The sequence below is a fragment of the Alexandromys fortis genome, unplaced genomic scaffold (assembly GCF_014885135.2).
Source record: "Alexandromys fortis isolate MF-2015 unplaced genomic scaffold, M_Fortis_MF-2015_v1.1 scaffold_62, whole genome shotgun sequence".
Taxonomy (NCBI): domain Eukaryota; kingdom Metazoa; phylum Chordata; class Mammalia; order Rodentia; family Cricetidae; genus Alexandromys; species Alexandromys fortis.
Window position 1 is genome coordinate 2,375,419 of NW_026067942.1, and position 15,500 is coordinate 2,390,918.

At 41.6% G+C, this 15,500-nt stretch overlaps 1 protein-coding gene across 1 annotated transcript in view; it reads right to left on the reverse strand.

The window, feature by feature from the left end:
• Positions 1–1,926: 1,926 nt before the first annotated feature.
• Positions 1,927–15,500, reverse strand: part of Spata17 (spermatogenesis associated 17) — a 142,523-nt gene continuing 128,949 nt past the window's right edge. The window contains 2 exon segments of the mRNA XM_050148292.1: positions 1,927–2,322; positions 5,714–5,796. Coding sequence (XP_050004249.1) covers positions 5,716–5,796 — 81 coding nt within the window. The 3' untranslated portion in view covers positions 1,927–2,322; positions 5,714–5,715.

Below are 15,500 nucleotides of genomic sequence, written 5' to 3' on the forward strand. Positions count from 1 at the left end.
TCTCAGCCGGGAGCAGTGGGGAGAAGCCTGGACACAGACTCCCATTCTGGGGCTCAGTGCTTTCTTCTTTAATCACACAAAGTCTGTAAAGTGAGCTCTACATACTTGATAAAAGAAGATGTCTTTAAGCAAAATTACTACTCAGGGAAATTATTTTTAGGATATGTTTGTGTTCCCACAATGACAAAAATAAAAATGGAACATTTTATGCATGAAAATTTCAAAGTATTTTTGCATTTTAGGCCATTAAGTAAATTAGTATTGTGAAGAATTAAGTTTATTATAATCAATTTACTAATGATGCAATAGTTTACAATTTTAAAAATAATGAAAGCATATTATTCTTTTTTTAAAAAAAAGGAATTCCAGGTCATCTATCTATTGCTGAATGATTGCAGTGTGTGCTGTGTATGTGTGGTAATACACATGAGAGAGCCTGTACACCCAGGCATGTATGAGCATGCAGAGGCCCGAGGAGTATACTGGGCATCTTCCCTTCTTCCTCTCCACCTTCTTCCCTTGGGATAGGATCTCTCATTAATATGAAGCTTTACTTCAGCCGACAGACCTACTGGTCTGTTTCTAACCCCCAGCCCTGAGTTTACATGCTTGTGCAGTGATGCTCTGCATTGTACAGGGATTCTAGAGACTGGACTGCAGGTCCTCATGTTTGCAGAGAACGTGTCTCCTAAGCAACTGCAGCCCTTGCTGAGGTGACAATCAGTATTAACATCACACTAGCTCTAGCAGAAAAGTTCACTGTGCGGATGCATTTGGGATGGTACCAAGGGCATGGGAACCTTAGTTGTCTATTTAACACAAACATCCTAGGAAAATCAAGCCTTTTGAAACAAACAGGAACTTTATTAGAGCCTGGCTTTTTAACAAGCCACAATACAGTGTCATAGAGGAATAGCCAGAGCCACAAGACCAGATGACTTTGTTACTGCTCCCGTCTATGCATTTGAGCACATTGGAGTTTGGCTCACACACTCACTGCTCTGAGTCCGCTGGACTTCAAGTTCAAGGACATTTGTTGTGTAGCAATTTCTTCTGAAATGAAACATTCTATACTGCAAGCAACTGAATAACTCAAAAGTTTGAGGAAGTCTCTGCACCTGACCAGATGTACCAGTCTCCTCCTTCTTATGAGCTTATGAGAGTTAGGGTGAGGATTAGGTTAGAGTAAGGATTAGGTTAGGCTGAGGACTGCTGAGAGACTCTCAGGCAAGCCGAGCTGCCTGAAAGGGGTGCAGGCCAACAGAGCTGCAAACAGCCATTACCTTGTAAAGCTGCCTGGAAGGTGTGCAGTGGGTTCTACGTTTCCAGCTTTCATGAGCTGTCTTCACCTTTGCTGGGGTGAGCTTTCGGTAATGCAGCTGTCTTTCTTTGAGCCATTACTGTGACTATAAGTAACCTCAGTAAAACTCGCTACCTCATCAAATTGGACCTTGTTTTAATCTTTTGCTGGTTCTGTGCGGGGGCTGAAAGAGGTTTGTTATGTCTCTCCGGAATCATGTCATACAACAGACATGAGTATATATAGCTGGGATAATGTGCCATTATTTTTCTAGGGGAAGAACCCTTATGCAAACTTTCCCACTCTGCGGTTCTACTGACATGTGAGCTGTTTTTAATTGTTGTCCAGTAACAAAGGGACTGAGACCAACGTTGTTCATCACTTGTAAGTAGAGTGACGGGGGTGAGAATATGGTCACTCTAGTTGTTACAGGTATTCTCAAAGGTAAAATGCCCAAAGGTATTTGTCCCAAAAGACAAATGAGGAAATCTGAAATCCCTGTACACACCCACGGCTACACACACCACACACTCACATATACCTCCTTCACCCTCACAAAACCACACATGACACGTACAAGTCACTTCCCCCACACAATACACACAAACTGTAAAATAAATGTCATCTTTATTGATCACAGTGAGTCTGGCTTATCAGTAAATCTGATTAGTTCTTATAAGAGCCTCCTTTGTATTTTCCTTTCAAACTAGAAAGTTTTATAAAGAACCAGAGATGGTTTTAAACTTTTCTTCTGAATATGAGAAGGTGAGAGCAAGAGAAAGAACTGGAGTGGGGGGAGGAGGAAGAGAGCAAGAGAAGTGAGGGAGGGAGGTGGGAGGGAGGGGGAGGGAGGGGACGCTCACAAGAGCACACAGAGGTTAAAGAACTGAGATCAAGGTTGTGCATCCGCCATGTAGGTAGAGCCTGGACCCCTGGGCAGTGGCATCTTCTGTTCGTGCTCACTTCATCTTCACCTCATTTCCTCATTTCATCGTCTTCTCTTCTCTTAAGTCAGCAGCACACTGAGAGAGGAAGAGCACCTCGTTAAACAAGTTCTCACATTCTCACATTCTCTCACTGAGCTTTGGCTCATTCATTGCCTGGCCAGGAAGTCAAGACCGTGCCTTGGCTCTCTGACACTGTGCCTATTCTCCCTGCCGTCTGATGTCTGTGACAGCACACCAGATTAGCAACCTGGAAGACAGGAGTCACTAGTGCAGGAAATGTCTAACACTCTGCCTCAGTTACTGCAAAACACAGGCATCCCGGAGCCGATGGGTGAGGACAGTCTTCAGTGTGAGGAGTTTACCAGAGTCATACAGAAGTGTCCACACTTGGCTCTCTGCCAGCTCACTATGACTAGATTTAAAGTTACAAATTCATGCTCTGCTGATATGAATAGCTAGGCTTCATCATTTTTCTTAACGGCTTAAAAATTTTACTCCCCGCAGGCAAATGTGTAGCTTAAATGCTTGCTTATCACTCGTCCCTTTTACAGTCTGTCTTCCTCACCTAGTGGCTAGAATACCGTTTCCTCTGTACAAAGACAACGGAAGCTTCCATTTTCCCCTTTCCCAACCCAGGTGTCAACTGGACTTATTTTTCATTTTCAAGTTTTGAGTCATTCATATGCTGAAGGGGAAAATGTACACTGCTTTTCATGTCTAACCAAACATTTAATTAAAACTCATCTCATTTGACTTCCAAATGGAACCACATTTTAGCAGGAAGACAGGCTGGACCAAAGCCCATTTCAAAGAAGACTGGGGATATTCATCAGAACACAATACAGAAAAACTCCCATGCATGCCCCATAGGGCCCCATTCATAAATACAAACAATGATCTCAGCTTCTCATGACAATGTCTTTCCACTCTACTCATTCCTGTCTAGTGGGGTGAATGCAGCTGAATAGACACCACAACACTGATAGGGCCCAGGGTATTCTAATATAGGTGAGACTGATTTGGAAAACTATTAAAAGCTATAAAAATGACCAGATACAAAGGCAAATAAAAGAAATTAATATTTCCAATCCACAAAATACTTAAAACACGAAGAGGAGTCGTCAACAATTTCTTTAAATTCTGCCACACATTGGTGTCTGCGTTGCCCAGTTTAATTAGAGCCAATGTGAAACATTTGTTACACTTGCTCTTATCTTTCACTATCAATAATTTAGCAAGTATTTAATCTTCAGAAAAAATAACTGTCTTAAATTATCATGAGTAAGTAGAATTGCAATGGCCCAGTGTTTGTAATTGTAGAGGAGAACTATTAGGCCTTAATGAAGAATTTGGTTTAACGCTGTCTTTGTTTGATTAAGTGAAAATTTAAAAATAAATTGAGCCGGGCAGTGGTAGTGCACGCCTTTAATCCCAGCTCTGGAGAGGCATAGGCAGGCAGATCTCTGTGAGTTCGAGGTATGCCTAGTCTACATAGGATGTTCCAGGACAGCTAGGGTTACACAGTGAGACCCTGTCTTGAAAAATAAAAACAAAACAAAAACCAACCAAACAAAAACCAACCAAACAAAAAAAAAAGGTTGAAATTTAAAACAGAATCTGGGAAAATCTTACCAGCCAGACATAGCCACCATTATCATTTCTGCAATACATAAATGTATATACACATATTTAACATATGAGTACATAGAAATGTGTTAAATGGACATGCTGTATATGTGTGCACATGTACACACATACATTATTATGTAATCAAATTGCACACTGGCTTCATACATGGCCTTCTTAGAAATACAAGGCAGGTGCTCTGTCAGATCAGCAGGTAAAGATTTGTGAGCACTTATTACGGCATAGACTTATAGCGTATGTGCTCTCATTGAAGTTACTATATATTAATGAGCATTTAAGTTGCTTCCAATATTGTCATTTAGTAATTTCCTCTGAATTAGAGCATTTCATCTTAGATGGAAGCTTCTTAAAACTCAGGAAAGGAGACTGTCCCTTAAGACTCAGGAAGTAAACGACTCACAATGGTCAGAAAGTCCCAGAAGCCCAACAGATTCAAAAAGACCCTTCCTCCTAGAGGTTATATAAGCAGTAACAACTGCTGAGGAGAGTATCCTCGCTATCCCACTGAGCTGTCTACAAGTCCTGCAGAGAGCTTCAGGGGTACATCTTTCATGAGCTGTCACCCAGGTTGGGGTGGGTTGTCTGTGATGCGGGTGCATTTGAGGTGTTCATAAGCCTGTAAGTAACTTCTTCCCAGCACCCCTATACACAATGCAATAAACTTGCTGGGTCACAAAGGTGGACTTTGGTGATGTGATTATTTTTTTCTGTCATCAGTCCCTCATCTGACATAAAAAGAGGACTGCTCCTGTCTCCTAGAAACAGTGTCACACAAGAAATACTTCTTTATAAAATAATTATAAATAGGATTGATAAATCTTTGAATATATATAACATCTTATGGTTCATAGATACATTGCTAGTCAATAGTAATCATACTTTGAACCTTTGACACTGTTTTTATTTGGTGATACATATATACATTTTTCTACTAATTTAGAATATTTTACATTTCCTTTTATTTTTTCTTTTGGAACAGTTAAGCAGTGAGTATTTGTATCTGTCTTTAATATATTAATAACCAAATTGAAGCCTTCAAAGATGTATGTGGCAGAGGATATATGAATACCAAATGTAGGGAAGGCTTTGTATATGTCATGTCTTTTTCCAACAGAGCAATGTGTTCCCTCAGCTGTTGGCCCAGGAGGACACTGGGCAATTCACCCACTAATTTCTTATTCTTGACCTTCCCCTTCAACTGTCTTTCATTGATTTCATGCCTGCTTAAGTTGTGCAAAGCTTACCACAATACTGTGTAGTATTGTGATCTTAGCTTGATTGCAATCATTTTTTATCCTAAGACACCTTAGTGGTAAATGTAACATCACCGAAAGCTCATGTGGCTCTTGGATTTCAGTTGTTTGTCTTTTTTCCGGCCTATCCTGAAAACTTTGCTAATTATCAGAGACCCTACACTCCTTCCATCCCCCAAGGCATCTGGTACCTCAAATAAAGCATATACCAAGGAAAGAAACTTTAACTGTATTGTATTAATATAGTACTGAGAAACAGTTTAGCCTGTTGGATACCACTGGTATATTTTCAGACACTGTGTAAATCTTTACTATGTCATTTAATTAAAAGATAAAGACTATCCCAGAATTCTCTTAGTTCTGTTGATATATTTTTAGTTCATTTTAGAAAACATATTTGGGAAATAATATCAAGTGTTGAAAACCAATAGATTAGAATGGAAGGAATTTATGGAATTTTATCTTACATAAATCTGATTATAGCATTTTAAAGTACCTGACACTTAAGTCATTCTCCTGATTGTTTACTTTGTATACATTGTGATGTACTCAGCAAAAGTACCTACCTTTACACAATTTGTCCAGCTTTCGAATATAGCTTTCCATACTTTGAGAAGAGGTCAAATGATGGTAGAACAGTCTGAAAATCCTAGAGGAAAGAGATGGGATTACCACAGAGACCCCACTGGTTCATACTGCTATCATTGTGACATCATCCCTGGGACTAATCTGAACTGTGAGGAAGATTTTAACAATAGCACTCCATGTTTTCCCATCGCACTCTCCATACACAATTAGCAGCTAAGATTTAATTAGTTTAAAGCTTTTAAATTAAATTTAAAATTCAATTTTGTGTTTTAATTTTTAAATTTGTGTTTTCTTTGATTTTTAAAATTGTTTTTATTGAGCTATATATTTTTATCCACTCTCCTCCCATCCTCTCCCCTCCCCTTCTACACTTTCCCATGGTCCCCATGCTCCCAATTTACTCAGGAGATCTTGTCTTTTTTCTACTTTCCATGTACATTAGATACATGTATGCCTCTCTTAGGGTTTTCTTTGTTGTCTAGGTTTTCAGGGATTGTGAATTGTAGGCTTTTTTATGTCTAAAACTTATGAGTATATATGATATTTTTCTTTCTGGGTCTGAGTTATCTTACTCAATATGATGTTTTGTAGATCCATCCATTTGCCCCCAAATTTCAAGATGTCGTCATTATTATTATTATTATTATTATTATTATTAGTAGTAGTAGTAGTAGTAGTAGTAGTAGTAGTAGTAGTATTTTGCTGTGTAGTACTCCATTGTGTAAATATTTCACGTTTTCCTTATCCATTCTTTGGTCAAGGGGCATTTAGGTTGTTTCTAGGTTCTGGCTGTGACAAACAATGCTGCTGTGAACATAGTTGAGCACATGTCCTTGTGGTAGGGTTGAACATCCTTTGAGTACATACCCAAAAGTGGTATTATTGGGTCTTGAGGAAGGTTGTTTCCTAATTTTCTGAGAGATCACCATACTTATATCCAAAAGGGCTGTACCAGTTTGCACCCCCACCAGCAATGGAGGAGTGTTTGCTTTACCCCACATCCTCTCCAGCATAAGTTGTCATCAGCGATTTTGATTTTGACCATTCTTACAGGTATAAGTGGAATAAGTGTTTTGATTTGCATTTCTCTGATGGATAAAGATGCTGAGCCTTTCCTTAAGTGTCTTTCAGCCATTCTAGATTCCTCTGTTGAAAGTTCTTTGTTTAGGTCTGTACCTCATTTTTTACTGGATTATTTGTTCTTTTGATGACCAATTTCTTAGGTTCTTTGTATATTTTGGAGATCAGCCCTCTGTCCGATGTGGGGTTGGTGAAGACCTTTTCCCATTCTGTAGGCTGTTGTTTTGTCTTGTTGACCGTGTCCTTTGCTTTACAGAAGGCTCTCAGTTGCTTTAGTTATTGAGACAAGGTCTCGCTGCAGCCCTGGCATTCCTGGGAATCATTAGGCAGGTCAGGCTGGCCTTCAGCTGTGGCAGTCTTGCTGTGCCTGTCTCCTGAGTTCTGGGACGGCAGGCGTTCAGCATCCCACCTTGCAAACACAATTTTAATGCCTATGGGTAGCACACACAAGCAGCTCTGAGCTGTGCCAACATAAAATTTAATCAGCTACTTTCAAGATATTTGCAACATGATTGCCTTTGCCTTGTTTTTAGGGGGTGGGGTTCTGTACTTAATGTTGGGCCAAGTAAACATCTGTCAACTGAATCCATGAAAAGAGGAATGTAATGTGTCCACATGACTGCACCAGAGGTCAAGTGTGTAAGCCTTGGACTTGACTTGCTCTTTAGACGGCACCTGGAGAAGTCAGTTTTTGCTGGGAGACAGACTAGCAGCATTTGATTAAGGAGTGGATGTTTCCACAGCATGTAGGTCAAACAAACAGATGTGCTGAAGAGGTAGCTCCCACACCACCCCTGAATACTGTAAAGAAATGGTCAGACTTTATAGAGGATTAATTCCTTCTTAAGAGTCTATTATCGGAGAAAATTTTGGCCCAAACTAAGAGGGCCTCCATCCTTGGCCTGGTTCCCAAAAGGGGCCACATTTACAAGTACACAAAGAGAAGATTCAGAAGAACCCGTGGTATGCCAGCGTGTCACCAGAGATCTGACTCTGCCTTGAACAGACTCCTCACCCAGAGACCGGCGTTGACACCTAACTCAGGAAAACTTCCTCGCCTGTCATTCTGTGCTTGTCTTGCCTGAGTGGTATAGAAGTTGTGACTGGCACTGCTCCCTGAGTGCAGAGAGAATGTTTGCGATAGAAACTCAAGATGAAACTCAAATGAGTTAATCAGAATGAAATCCTTCTTCTTAGGTAGCACAGATTAGGTGGATTGTGTATAATGAGGTCAGATTTTCCTGTGGGGCTCAGCAGCTATAGTTGTGTTTTTTGTTTGCTTGTTTTCTGTTCTAGACGTATTGTGGAGGTAACCCAACAGCCCACATGGCATCTCAGACATGTTTACCACAACTCACACAGCTCCTCACCTTGAATCTATAAAGTTTGTCCATGTAACTTGTGTCACTTTTATGTTGGTAATTCAATGGACACTGTAACCTAGAACCGTGAGTAGCTTAATTTTTTTAAATGTACACAGCAATGTTTTATTTAACTTTCAAAACAAATAGACCCATCCCACTTGAAATGCTAAAGAGGAAGAAAAAGGTGATAGAAGTCAGAAGTTTAGTTTTAGGTATAAAGAAAAAAACTGATATCTTTAGTTTCTCATATTGTTAATCTATCAGAGAACAGTCTTTACTATGAAGCCATGTAACAGCGATGTGATTGGTCTACAGAAATGGACAGGGAAGCAAATGATGGCAGCGTGATGGGTAAGGTCTGGAGAGAGAAACTAGGGAAATCTGTTCACGTCTGTTAACTACAGTTAAGGTAATGTTATTGGGAAGTGGACTCATTTGCTCTAAATATGTAGTCCACACTCCAGAGTGACTGTAAAAAATACGTTAGGGTCTGCATCTGAGAGTCTGAGAGTGGGGAGAAATGGAATATTATAAACTCATTAACTAACAGTAGACAAACTAGAAAAAGAGGAAAAAACTAAAACTAAATAAAGGTCAAGTGTAGTGAAGACAAAACAGTTCTACAATGGTAGATCACCACAACAGTGGTCCAAACGCATTCATAGTCAGGTTAGAAGGGCTTGGTCTAAAAGGCTCATAAAAGACAGTAGAATCTGAATAATATCATCTAAAAACTTGCTTTAAATATAAAACACAAATAGAGAACATAAAGGGTCAGAGAAAGAAACACCGTGTTCACATTAATTTTGGATAAAACAGATTTCAGAATAAGAAAATGATCAGGGATAATGACAGTTATTGAGGAATGATAAAGGGGTCAAGTCTCCAAGAAGACCTATCAATCATTAACGTATATGTGCATAGAATCAGAGGGCCAACATACATGAGGCAAAAACTCATAGGCCTGGTAAGGAGAAGTAGATGGATTCTTTATTGTACTTGGTAAATGCAGTTCCCCTTTATCAGTGACTGACAGATCCAGCAGGTAGAAAATCAACAAGGATGTAATTGAACTGAACAGCACTGTCAATCAACTGGATGCAATTGACATCTATAGACTTTTTTATCCACCAGCAGCAGGGTGTGCACACTCTTCTTAGATTCATACAGAAATACCACCAAGACAAACTACATACTGGAGCAGAAAACACTAACGAGTTTAAAACAAACCACACAATACTGCTTCGGACCAAAGCAGACTAATGCTGGAAATCGATGCCAGATGGAAATCTCCAAACATGTGAAAATTAGATAGTGCACTTCTGGAGAGGACACTCATCAAAGACATCTCAGGAGGAAAAACAGACCTCGCTGAAAACGGAAACAAAGCTTTTGATGATGGAAGCCCCAACAACAGCGCTGTGGGAGCAAGAGTGGAGAGGCCAGTGTGGAGGACAAGACCTTTGACAGGGACCTGAACATCTGCTTGAGGAACTAGGAGAGGACTCACAACCAAGGAGAAGAAAAAAGAAATCAGGAATGGAGACTAGGAAACTGGGTTAGGGAGATGGCTCAGCAGGTAGAATTCCTGCCCCTCAGGCATGCAGGCCAGACTTTGGACCCCAGCACCACGTAATCCCTGCACTCCGGAGGCAAAGCAGGGGCTCCCTGGGTGAAGACTAGCTGTAACTGGTGAGCCCCATGTTCTTCAGTGACAGAGCCTGTTGTAAGAACAAGGGACAGGAACATGTCAGGCAGTTCTCATGTGGGGACCTCGAAAATGGAGAGTTTATGTTTCTGGTGCTTGGAACCAGCTCTGCTTGTTTCTGCCGGAAGTTTTATCCTGCTGTGAGGCCATTTAGGGGCACTGGCTTGGGCTCTGGCTGCTCCTCTTACTTAACAACTCTAGTGAACATAGCTGTTTTGAAGGCACATGTGGCCAGAGGCTTCATTGGCCCTGAAAGGTGTGTACCTGAGACTGCTGTGCAGATACAGGGATGGAGAGACACATGGACACCTTATGGGCAGGACAACTGGACTAAGGAGTCCGTCCACGCTGAAGTCAGTAAGCTTTAGAAACCCTCATCGGGACCCTCGGTGATCAGCCTTGTTTGGAGCCTGCTTCCTCTATGGCAGCTCTGCTTCCTCCTCCCCTTGAGCTCTCCCCACAGTAAAACTCCATCCTCCACTGTCTGTGAAAGCTGTCATTCATTCATTCATTCATTCATTCGTTCATTCATTCATTCATTCATGTTTGTGAGACATAGGCATGGGAAGCCACCAGCTGATGGTGGTTTTAGGGGCTGTTGATGATTCTGAACTCTAGCTTCCAAATCTTTGCTCTCCAGAGGCAAGAAAGCCTCCATTGCATTCAAGTGCCCTCTGATTTCCCCAGATAGCATCTGCTTCAGTAAACAAGGTGAAAAGTAATGAGGATGATGCCCTGTGTCAACTTCATGCCTCCACAAGCATGTGCACATGTGTGAATGTGCACTTGAACACACACATACCCACACATGCGAACAAACATACACATGTGAACATCATACATAAACACACATGTGCCATAAACACACAGAAAGAGAAAAGTCAAAAACATCATCCACTTTCTTGAGAACATCAATAATACTGGGAAACTGATAGGCAGGCTAGCAAGAAATAAAAATAAAAGAGAGAGAACACACAGAAAGCTAATGCCAGAAGGAAAGACGGACCTCAAACCCCGAAAGAACTATGAAGGAACACAGCGAGGACGTTTACAATCAGAAACTGAGTAGTAGGAAGATCACTCAATGCCCTGAAAGACACTATACTAAAATTCATATCAGGCCAAGCACACATAAACCAGCCTGCAGCTAATTAAAAAATGGAAACAATTCATTCTTCTCTCAATTGGCCACCATGGTGTCTCATTGGCTGTAGGATGGGGCTGCCTACCCTGTGTCTTCATTCTGGAGAGGAACAGGGTAAAGTAAGGCTCTCAGCGCTCACGTTTTCTCCTCTCTGTCAATCAGTGGTAACAGTCTGCTCATGGTCTACGTATCCTGCTCTTCCAAAATCCCAGTGAAGTAAATCCCGCTGATGCTCTGCCCAGTGCGGAGCAATGGATGACTTAGGGTTTTGATCACGCCTTCCCGTGAGTCACTGTCTTGGGAACAAGCACCCTGAACATACATACACACATACATTGACATGTACACATCAGATTAACAATGACTACACTCAGAAGTTCTGGGCTTTTCTTCTTTAGGTCCTGCGATGCTCTTGTGTTCTTCACGTTGGATTTCTCTGAGTTATGAGTCCCCTGTTGCCATGCATTCAGGTAGCATATGGGTCTGTGTGCATAGTATTCTGTGTTCTGTTCAACCACTGGTCCCAGGACTTAGTCCTGCCTAGGGCCAGACCATAGACATTACAGCCATGTGGATGAACATACATTGGCCCACTGTGTCCTGTAGAAGAAACTCATTACTGCTTTTCTTGTGTTTGCATTGTCCAGTCTTTCACAGCTTAGCCAGTAGCTGACTGCTAGCACTGAGCTGAACTACGGCTTTGGTCTCAGGAAACCTCTGATGCTGACTCTAAGTTCCACACAAGCTGCTCCTGATGTAATCAAACAGTCACCCTGCCGCCAGCAGCTATTTATCTGTGAGTTCAGGAAAGCCACTTGCACGGTGCTCCTGTGGGGTCAGGGGAAACACAGGGTGGGGGACTGCTTTTCTGAAAAACCAACTGGGGATGGTGATGCTGCATCCTGCCATAGCCGTTGCTTGCCAGAGCAGACAGCTTTTGCTATTAGGATGCCCAGCCAAACACAAATCATCTGCTGCCACAACGAGCTCCTTGGGACAATTTAGGAGCCTTTGGAACTGAATGGCTCTTTGAGCTGGAATGCAGCCCAGGTTCATTTTCAAACCCAAGTCAAAATGACAAAGAATGAATTTCCTGGGCCACTCACCCCAAAGTGTAGGAACGTGAGGTCAGCAGCTGTATGTTTGTCTAGTTATTTAAGTCTTTGCAGTAGGCAGACACAGCTGAGCACATGAGCAGCCCGTATCCACACTTGTCAGTGGAACAGCATTGCTGCGCCAGGGATATAGCACCGAGAGTATGGTGAAAATCAAGAGTTAGGTACATACTGATCAGCTTAAAAGATTTTAATACATTCCGATTTAAAATATCGCAGAGATTTTTCTCCTGGAACTAAAAAAAGGTAGATGACAAGGAATTTTGACTGAATGTCAAATGCCATTTTAGTTAAAATTATTTCTTGAATGAAACTGCAGGTTGGAGAGATGGCTCAGTGGTTAAGAGCACTGGTTGTTCTTCCAGAGGACCTGAGTTCAGTTCCCAGCAACTACATGGTGGCTCACAACAGTCTATAACTCCGGTCCCAAGGGATCAAACACCCTTTAAGGGCTGGAGAGATGGCTCAGAGGTTAAGAGCACTGACTGCTCTTCCAGAGGTCCTGAGTTCAATTCCCAGCAACCACATGGTGGCTCACAACCATCTGTAATGATACCTGGTGCCCTCTTCTGGCCTGCAGGTGTACATGCAGGCAGAACGCTGTATACATAATTAATAAATAAATCTTTAAACTGAAAAAAATGAAATAATGAAACTGCAAATTCCCTTGCTAGCTAGCCTTCAGGATTCCCTCTGCTTCCCAAGTGGGAGCTCACAGGGCAGCTTCAAAGAGTACCTGACATGCTTCCTACAAACTCAGCCTAAGCGGACCTAAGGGTGATCCGAGTGACTTGCTCTAGGTGACTTTAAAAACCATTAATTTTGGAGGCCCCATGGCGGAGAAACTTATTAATTCCCTACTGGTTTTGATGTGGGTGACAGCGCTGACATGTGCAGCATGATGATCATGGTGGCCCCCACTTCCCGTTACAGGGACCCCAAAGCTGGTTTCTGAGAAGTCTGTAGTCTTCCTCTGGGCATGCAGAGGTGTTGATGGGTGATGCTAACATCTGAGGGCCCAGGGCTTTAGTCTCACCAGGTCACACTAACTCCACTGGATGAATACGAATGAAGAGCTGGGAAGACCTTAGTACGTGCATGAAGACTACCAGCCATCAACCCACACTCAGTGCACCCCTCTCCTCTTCTTTCCCTTCTTCCTTCTTGGAATAATGGCTTCCTATGCAGCCTTGTTTGGCCAGAACTCTGCTACCCAGACTGGCCTCAAACTGGCTGCTGTTGACTGCTGGCAAATGCTGGGAGTGTGACTGCTCTAGGACAGGTCCTTCTGCTTCTCCACCCCATGACTCTCCTAACCATCAAGGCTCTACACTCCTCCAGAATTGGAGTGAGGCCCAGCCAGCTGGGTTCTCTCACGTTCTTGTCACACACGGAAGCTCTGAGATGACAGCATCTCCCCAGTTTATCCACAGTACACACGGGGGCAGCTGCTCTACCTGAGGATGCTCCTCCCTGTTCACTCCAAGCGTCCTAAAAAGCAGCTTTAAGGTTTCTATTCTTTGTATTCTCCTAATCCCTAAGAGCTGGAATTTAACATGCAATCTTTCAAAGAAACCGCTTGCACATGCTTTGAAAGAATCAACTTTTAGATGTATAAACTGAAAACACATTGTCAACCTGAACCTAAAGGATAAAACCGGACCCTCTGAATATGGTGGACAATGAGGGCTGCTGAGAAGCCAAAGACAATGGCACTGGGTTTTGATCCTACTGCACAGTGATCCTCTGATCTCTGTCTGCCTTTCTCACACAGGGGTCACAGGCAGTCCCAGTCATGCTTAACTCAAAACAAAACAAAACAAAACAAAACAAAACAAAACAAAACAAAACAAACGGAAACAGGTTCTGGGTCTTCATGCTTGCACAGCAAGTGTTTTTCCTCATCCAGTGGCCCTTCTGTGGCCACGGACACAGGGAGAGGAAGACCTTCTCTAAGAGAACACATTTTTCTTCCACTTTTCTGGAAGCAGTTCAGGACTAAATTTTGGTGATGAGTTTTATTACTATATCTTGGTTAGCTGGAGGGCAGACCTATGCATAACATATATTTTGTGCATTTTCTAATTACCTTCTAAAAAGGCAAACAACCCTGAAACAATAAGCTGGCTAATTTAAAAGGCAAAGCTAACTAAAAGGAAGGGCAATTTTCTATGTATTTTAATAGCTTTAAAAGTGCAAATCTCACCCTTGGAATCAACTAGTCATCAGCTCTCAAGAGAAAAAGCAATCTTGCCTTGCTCCATAAAAGCGGTTCATCCCCTTCTGTGCAGTCTTCATCAAACAATGCCCTCCACTTGTTGATTTCAATCTACGCCGTGAGGATGTGTATGATAATGTGTGGTGTAAAAGTCAAGAAATTAGTCTCACAGTGGGGATTCTGCTAACGGCGCTGTTTTCATCTTATCCTTCAAGCTCTGGCAGAAAACATATTAATTGTGGTTTAATTTATGCAACAAATATTTCATTTTAATTATGCTTAATTTTTGTCAAGCTATAAAAATGTCAATAGTTCTCTGTCAGTGTTTTCTTACAAGTTTTTTGAAATGAAAGAATTAAAATCAAGTACTGTTTCTAAAAGAGATTGTGAGGGATTTCTAATTACTGCTTATGTTTCTGAAAAGTTGCCAGTCTGCAAACCCGAAAAGAACATCTGGGAGCATGTAAACTTGAAGCTCTATTACTCAATATTTGTAATTCCTGATAATATACATGCATCATTAATATAATGGAATTCCCACTGCATTTTTATAATTATAGGATATTAATAAGTGTCATTAATGGTGAATGTTCTCTCTAGAAATGCTTTTGATAATTTCTCTCAGGGAAACTAAGAGGAGAATAAGTGAAGTGATTGCTGCCGAGACAGCCTGGAGGAAAGAGTGTTTACCATCACACTGCAAATGCTGAATGGTGTTAATTATAGTTAGCAAATGTTTATTATGTCCTAGTAGATGTAGATCCACCCGAACATTACGTCTTATACAAGAAATACTGCTTCCTCTAAGAAAGCCTCTCTTCAGAGAGAGTGAACCTCCCTGCACTGAAGGCCCATTGTGAATCTTCACACCTTCCTCACACCTTCCAGGCTTCTGGTTTTATGTCACAGCATTCCCCTTGCAGTCTGATCTGCCCTGTCAGGTGGAAAGCTTCCTGGGTTAGAACCAGGCCCTCCGTCCATAATTCTTCATTGGCTGAGTTCAAATGTACCTGTACAAGAAAGCCTATGGGGACAAAAGCCTATAAAATGTTATCCTTTTTCATTTATACATTATCATTTTTGTTATGTTACACATTTTCATTTAGAAGGCTTTCTGTAAAAATGTGTAAACTGTG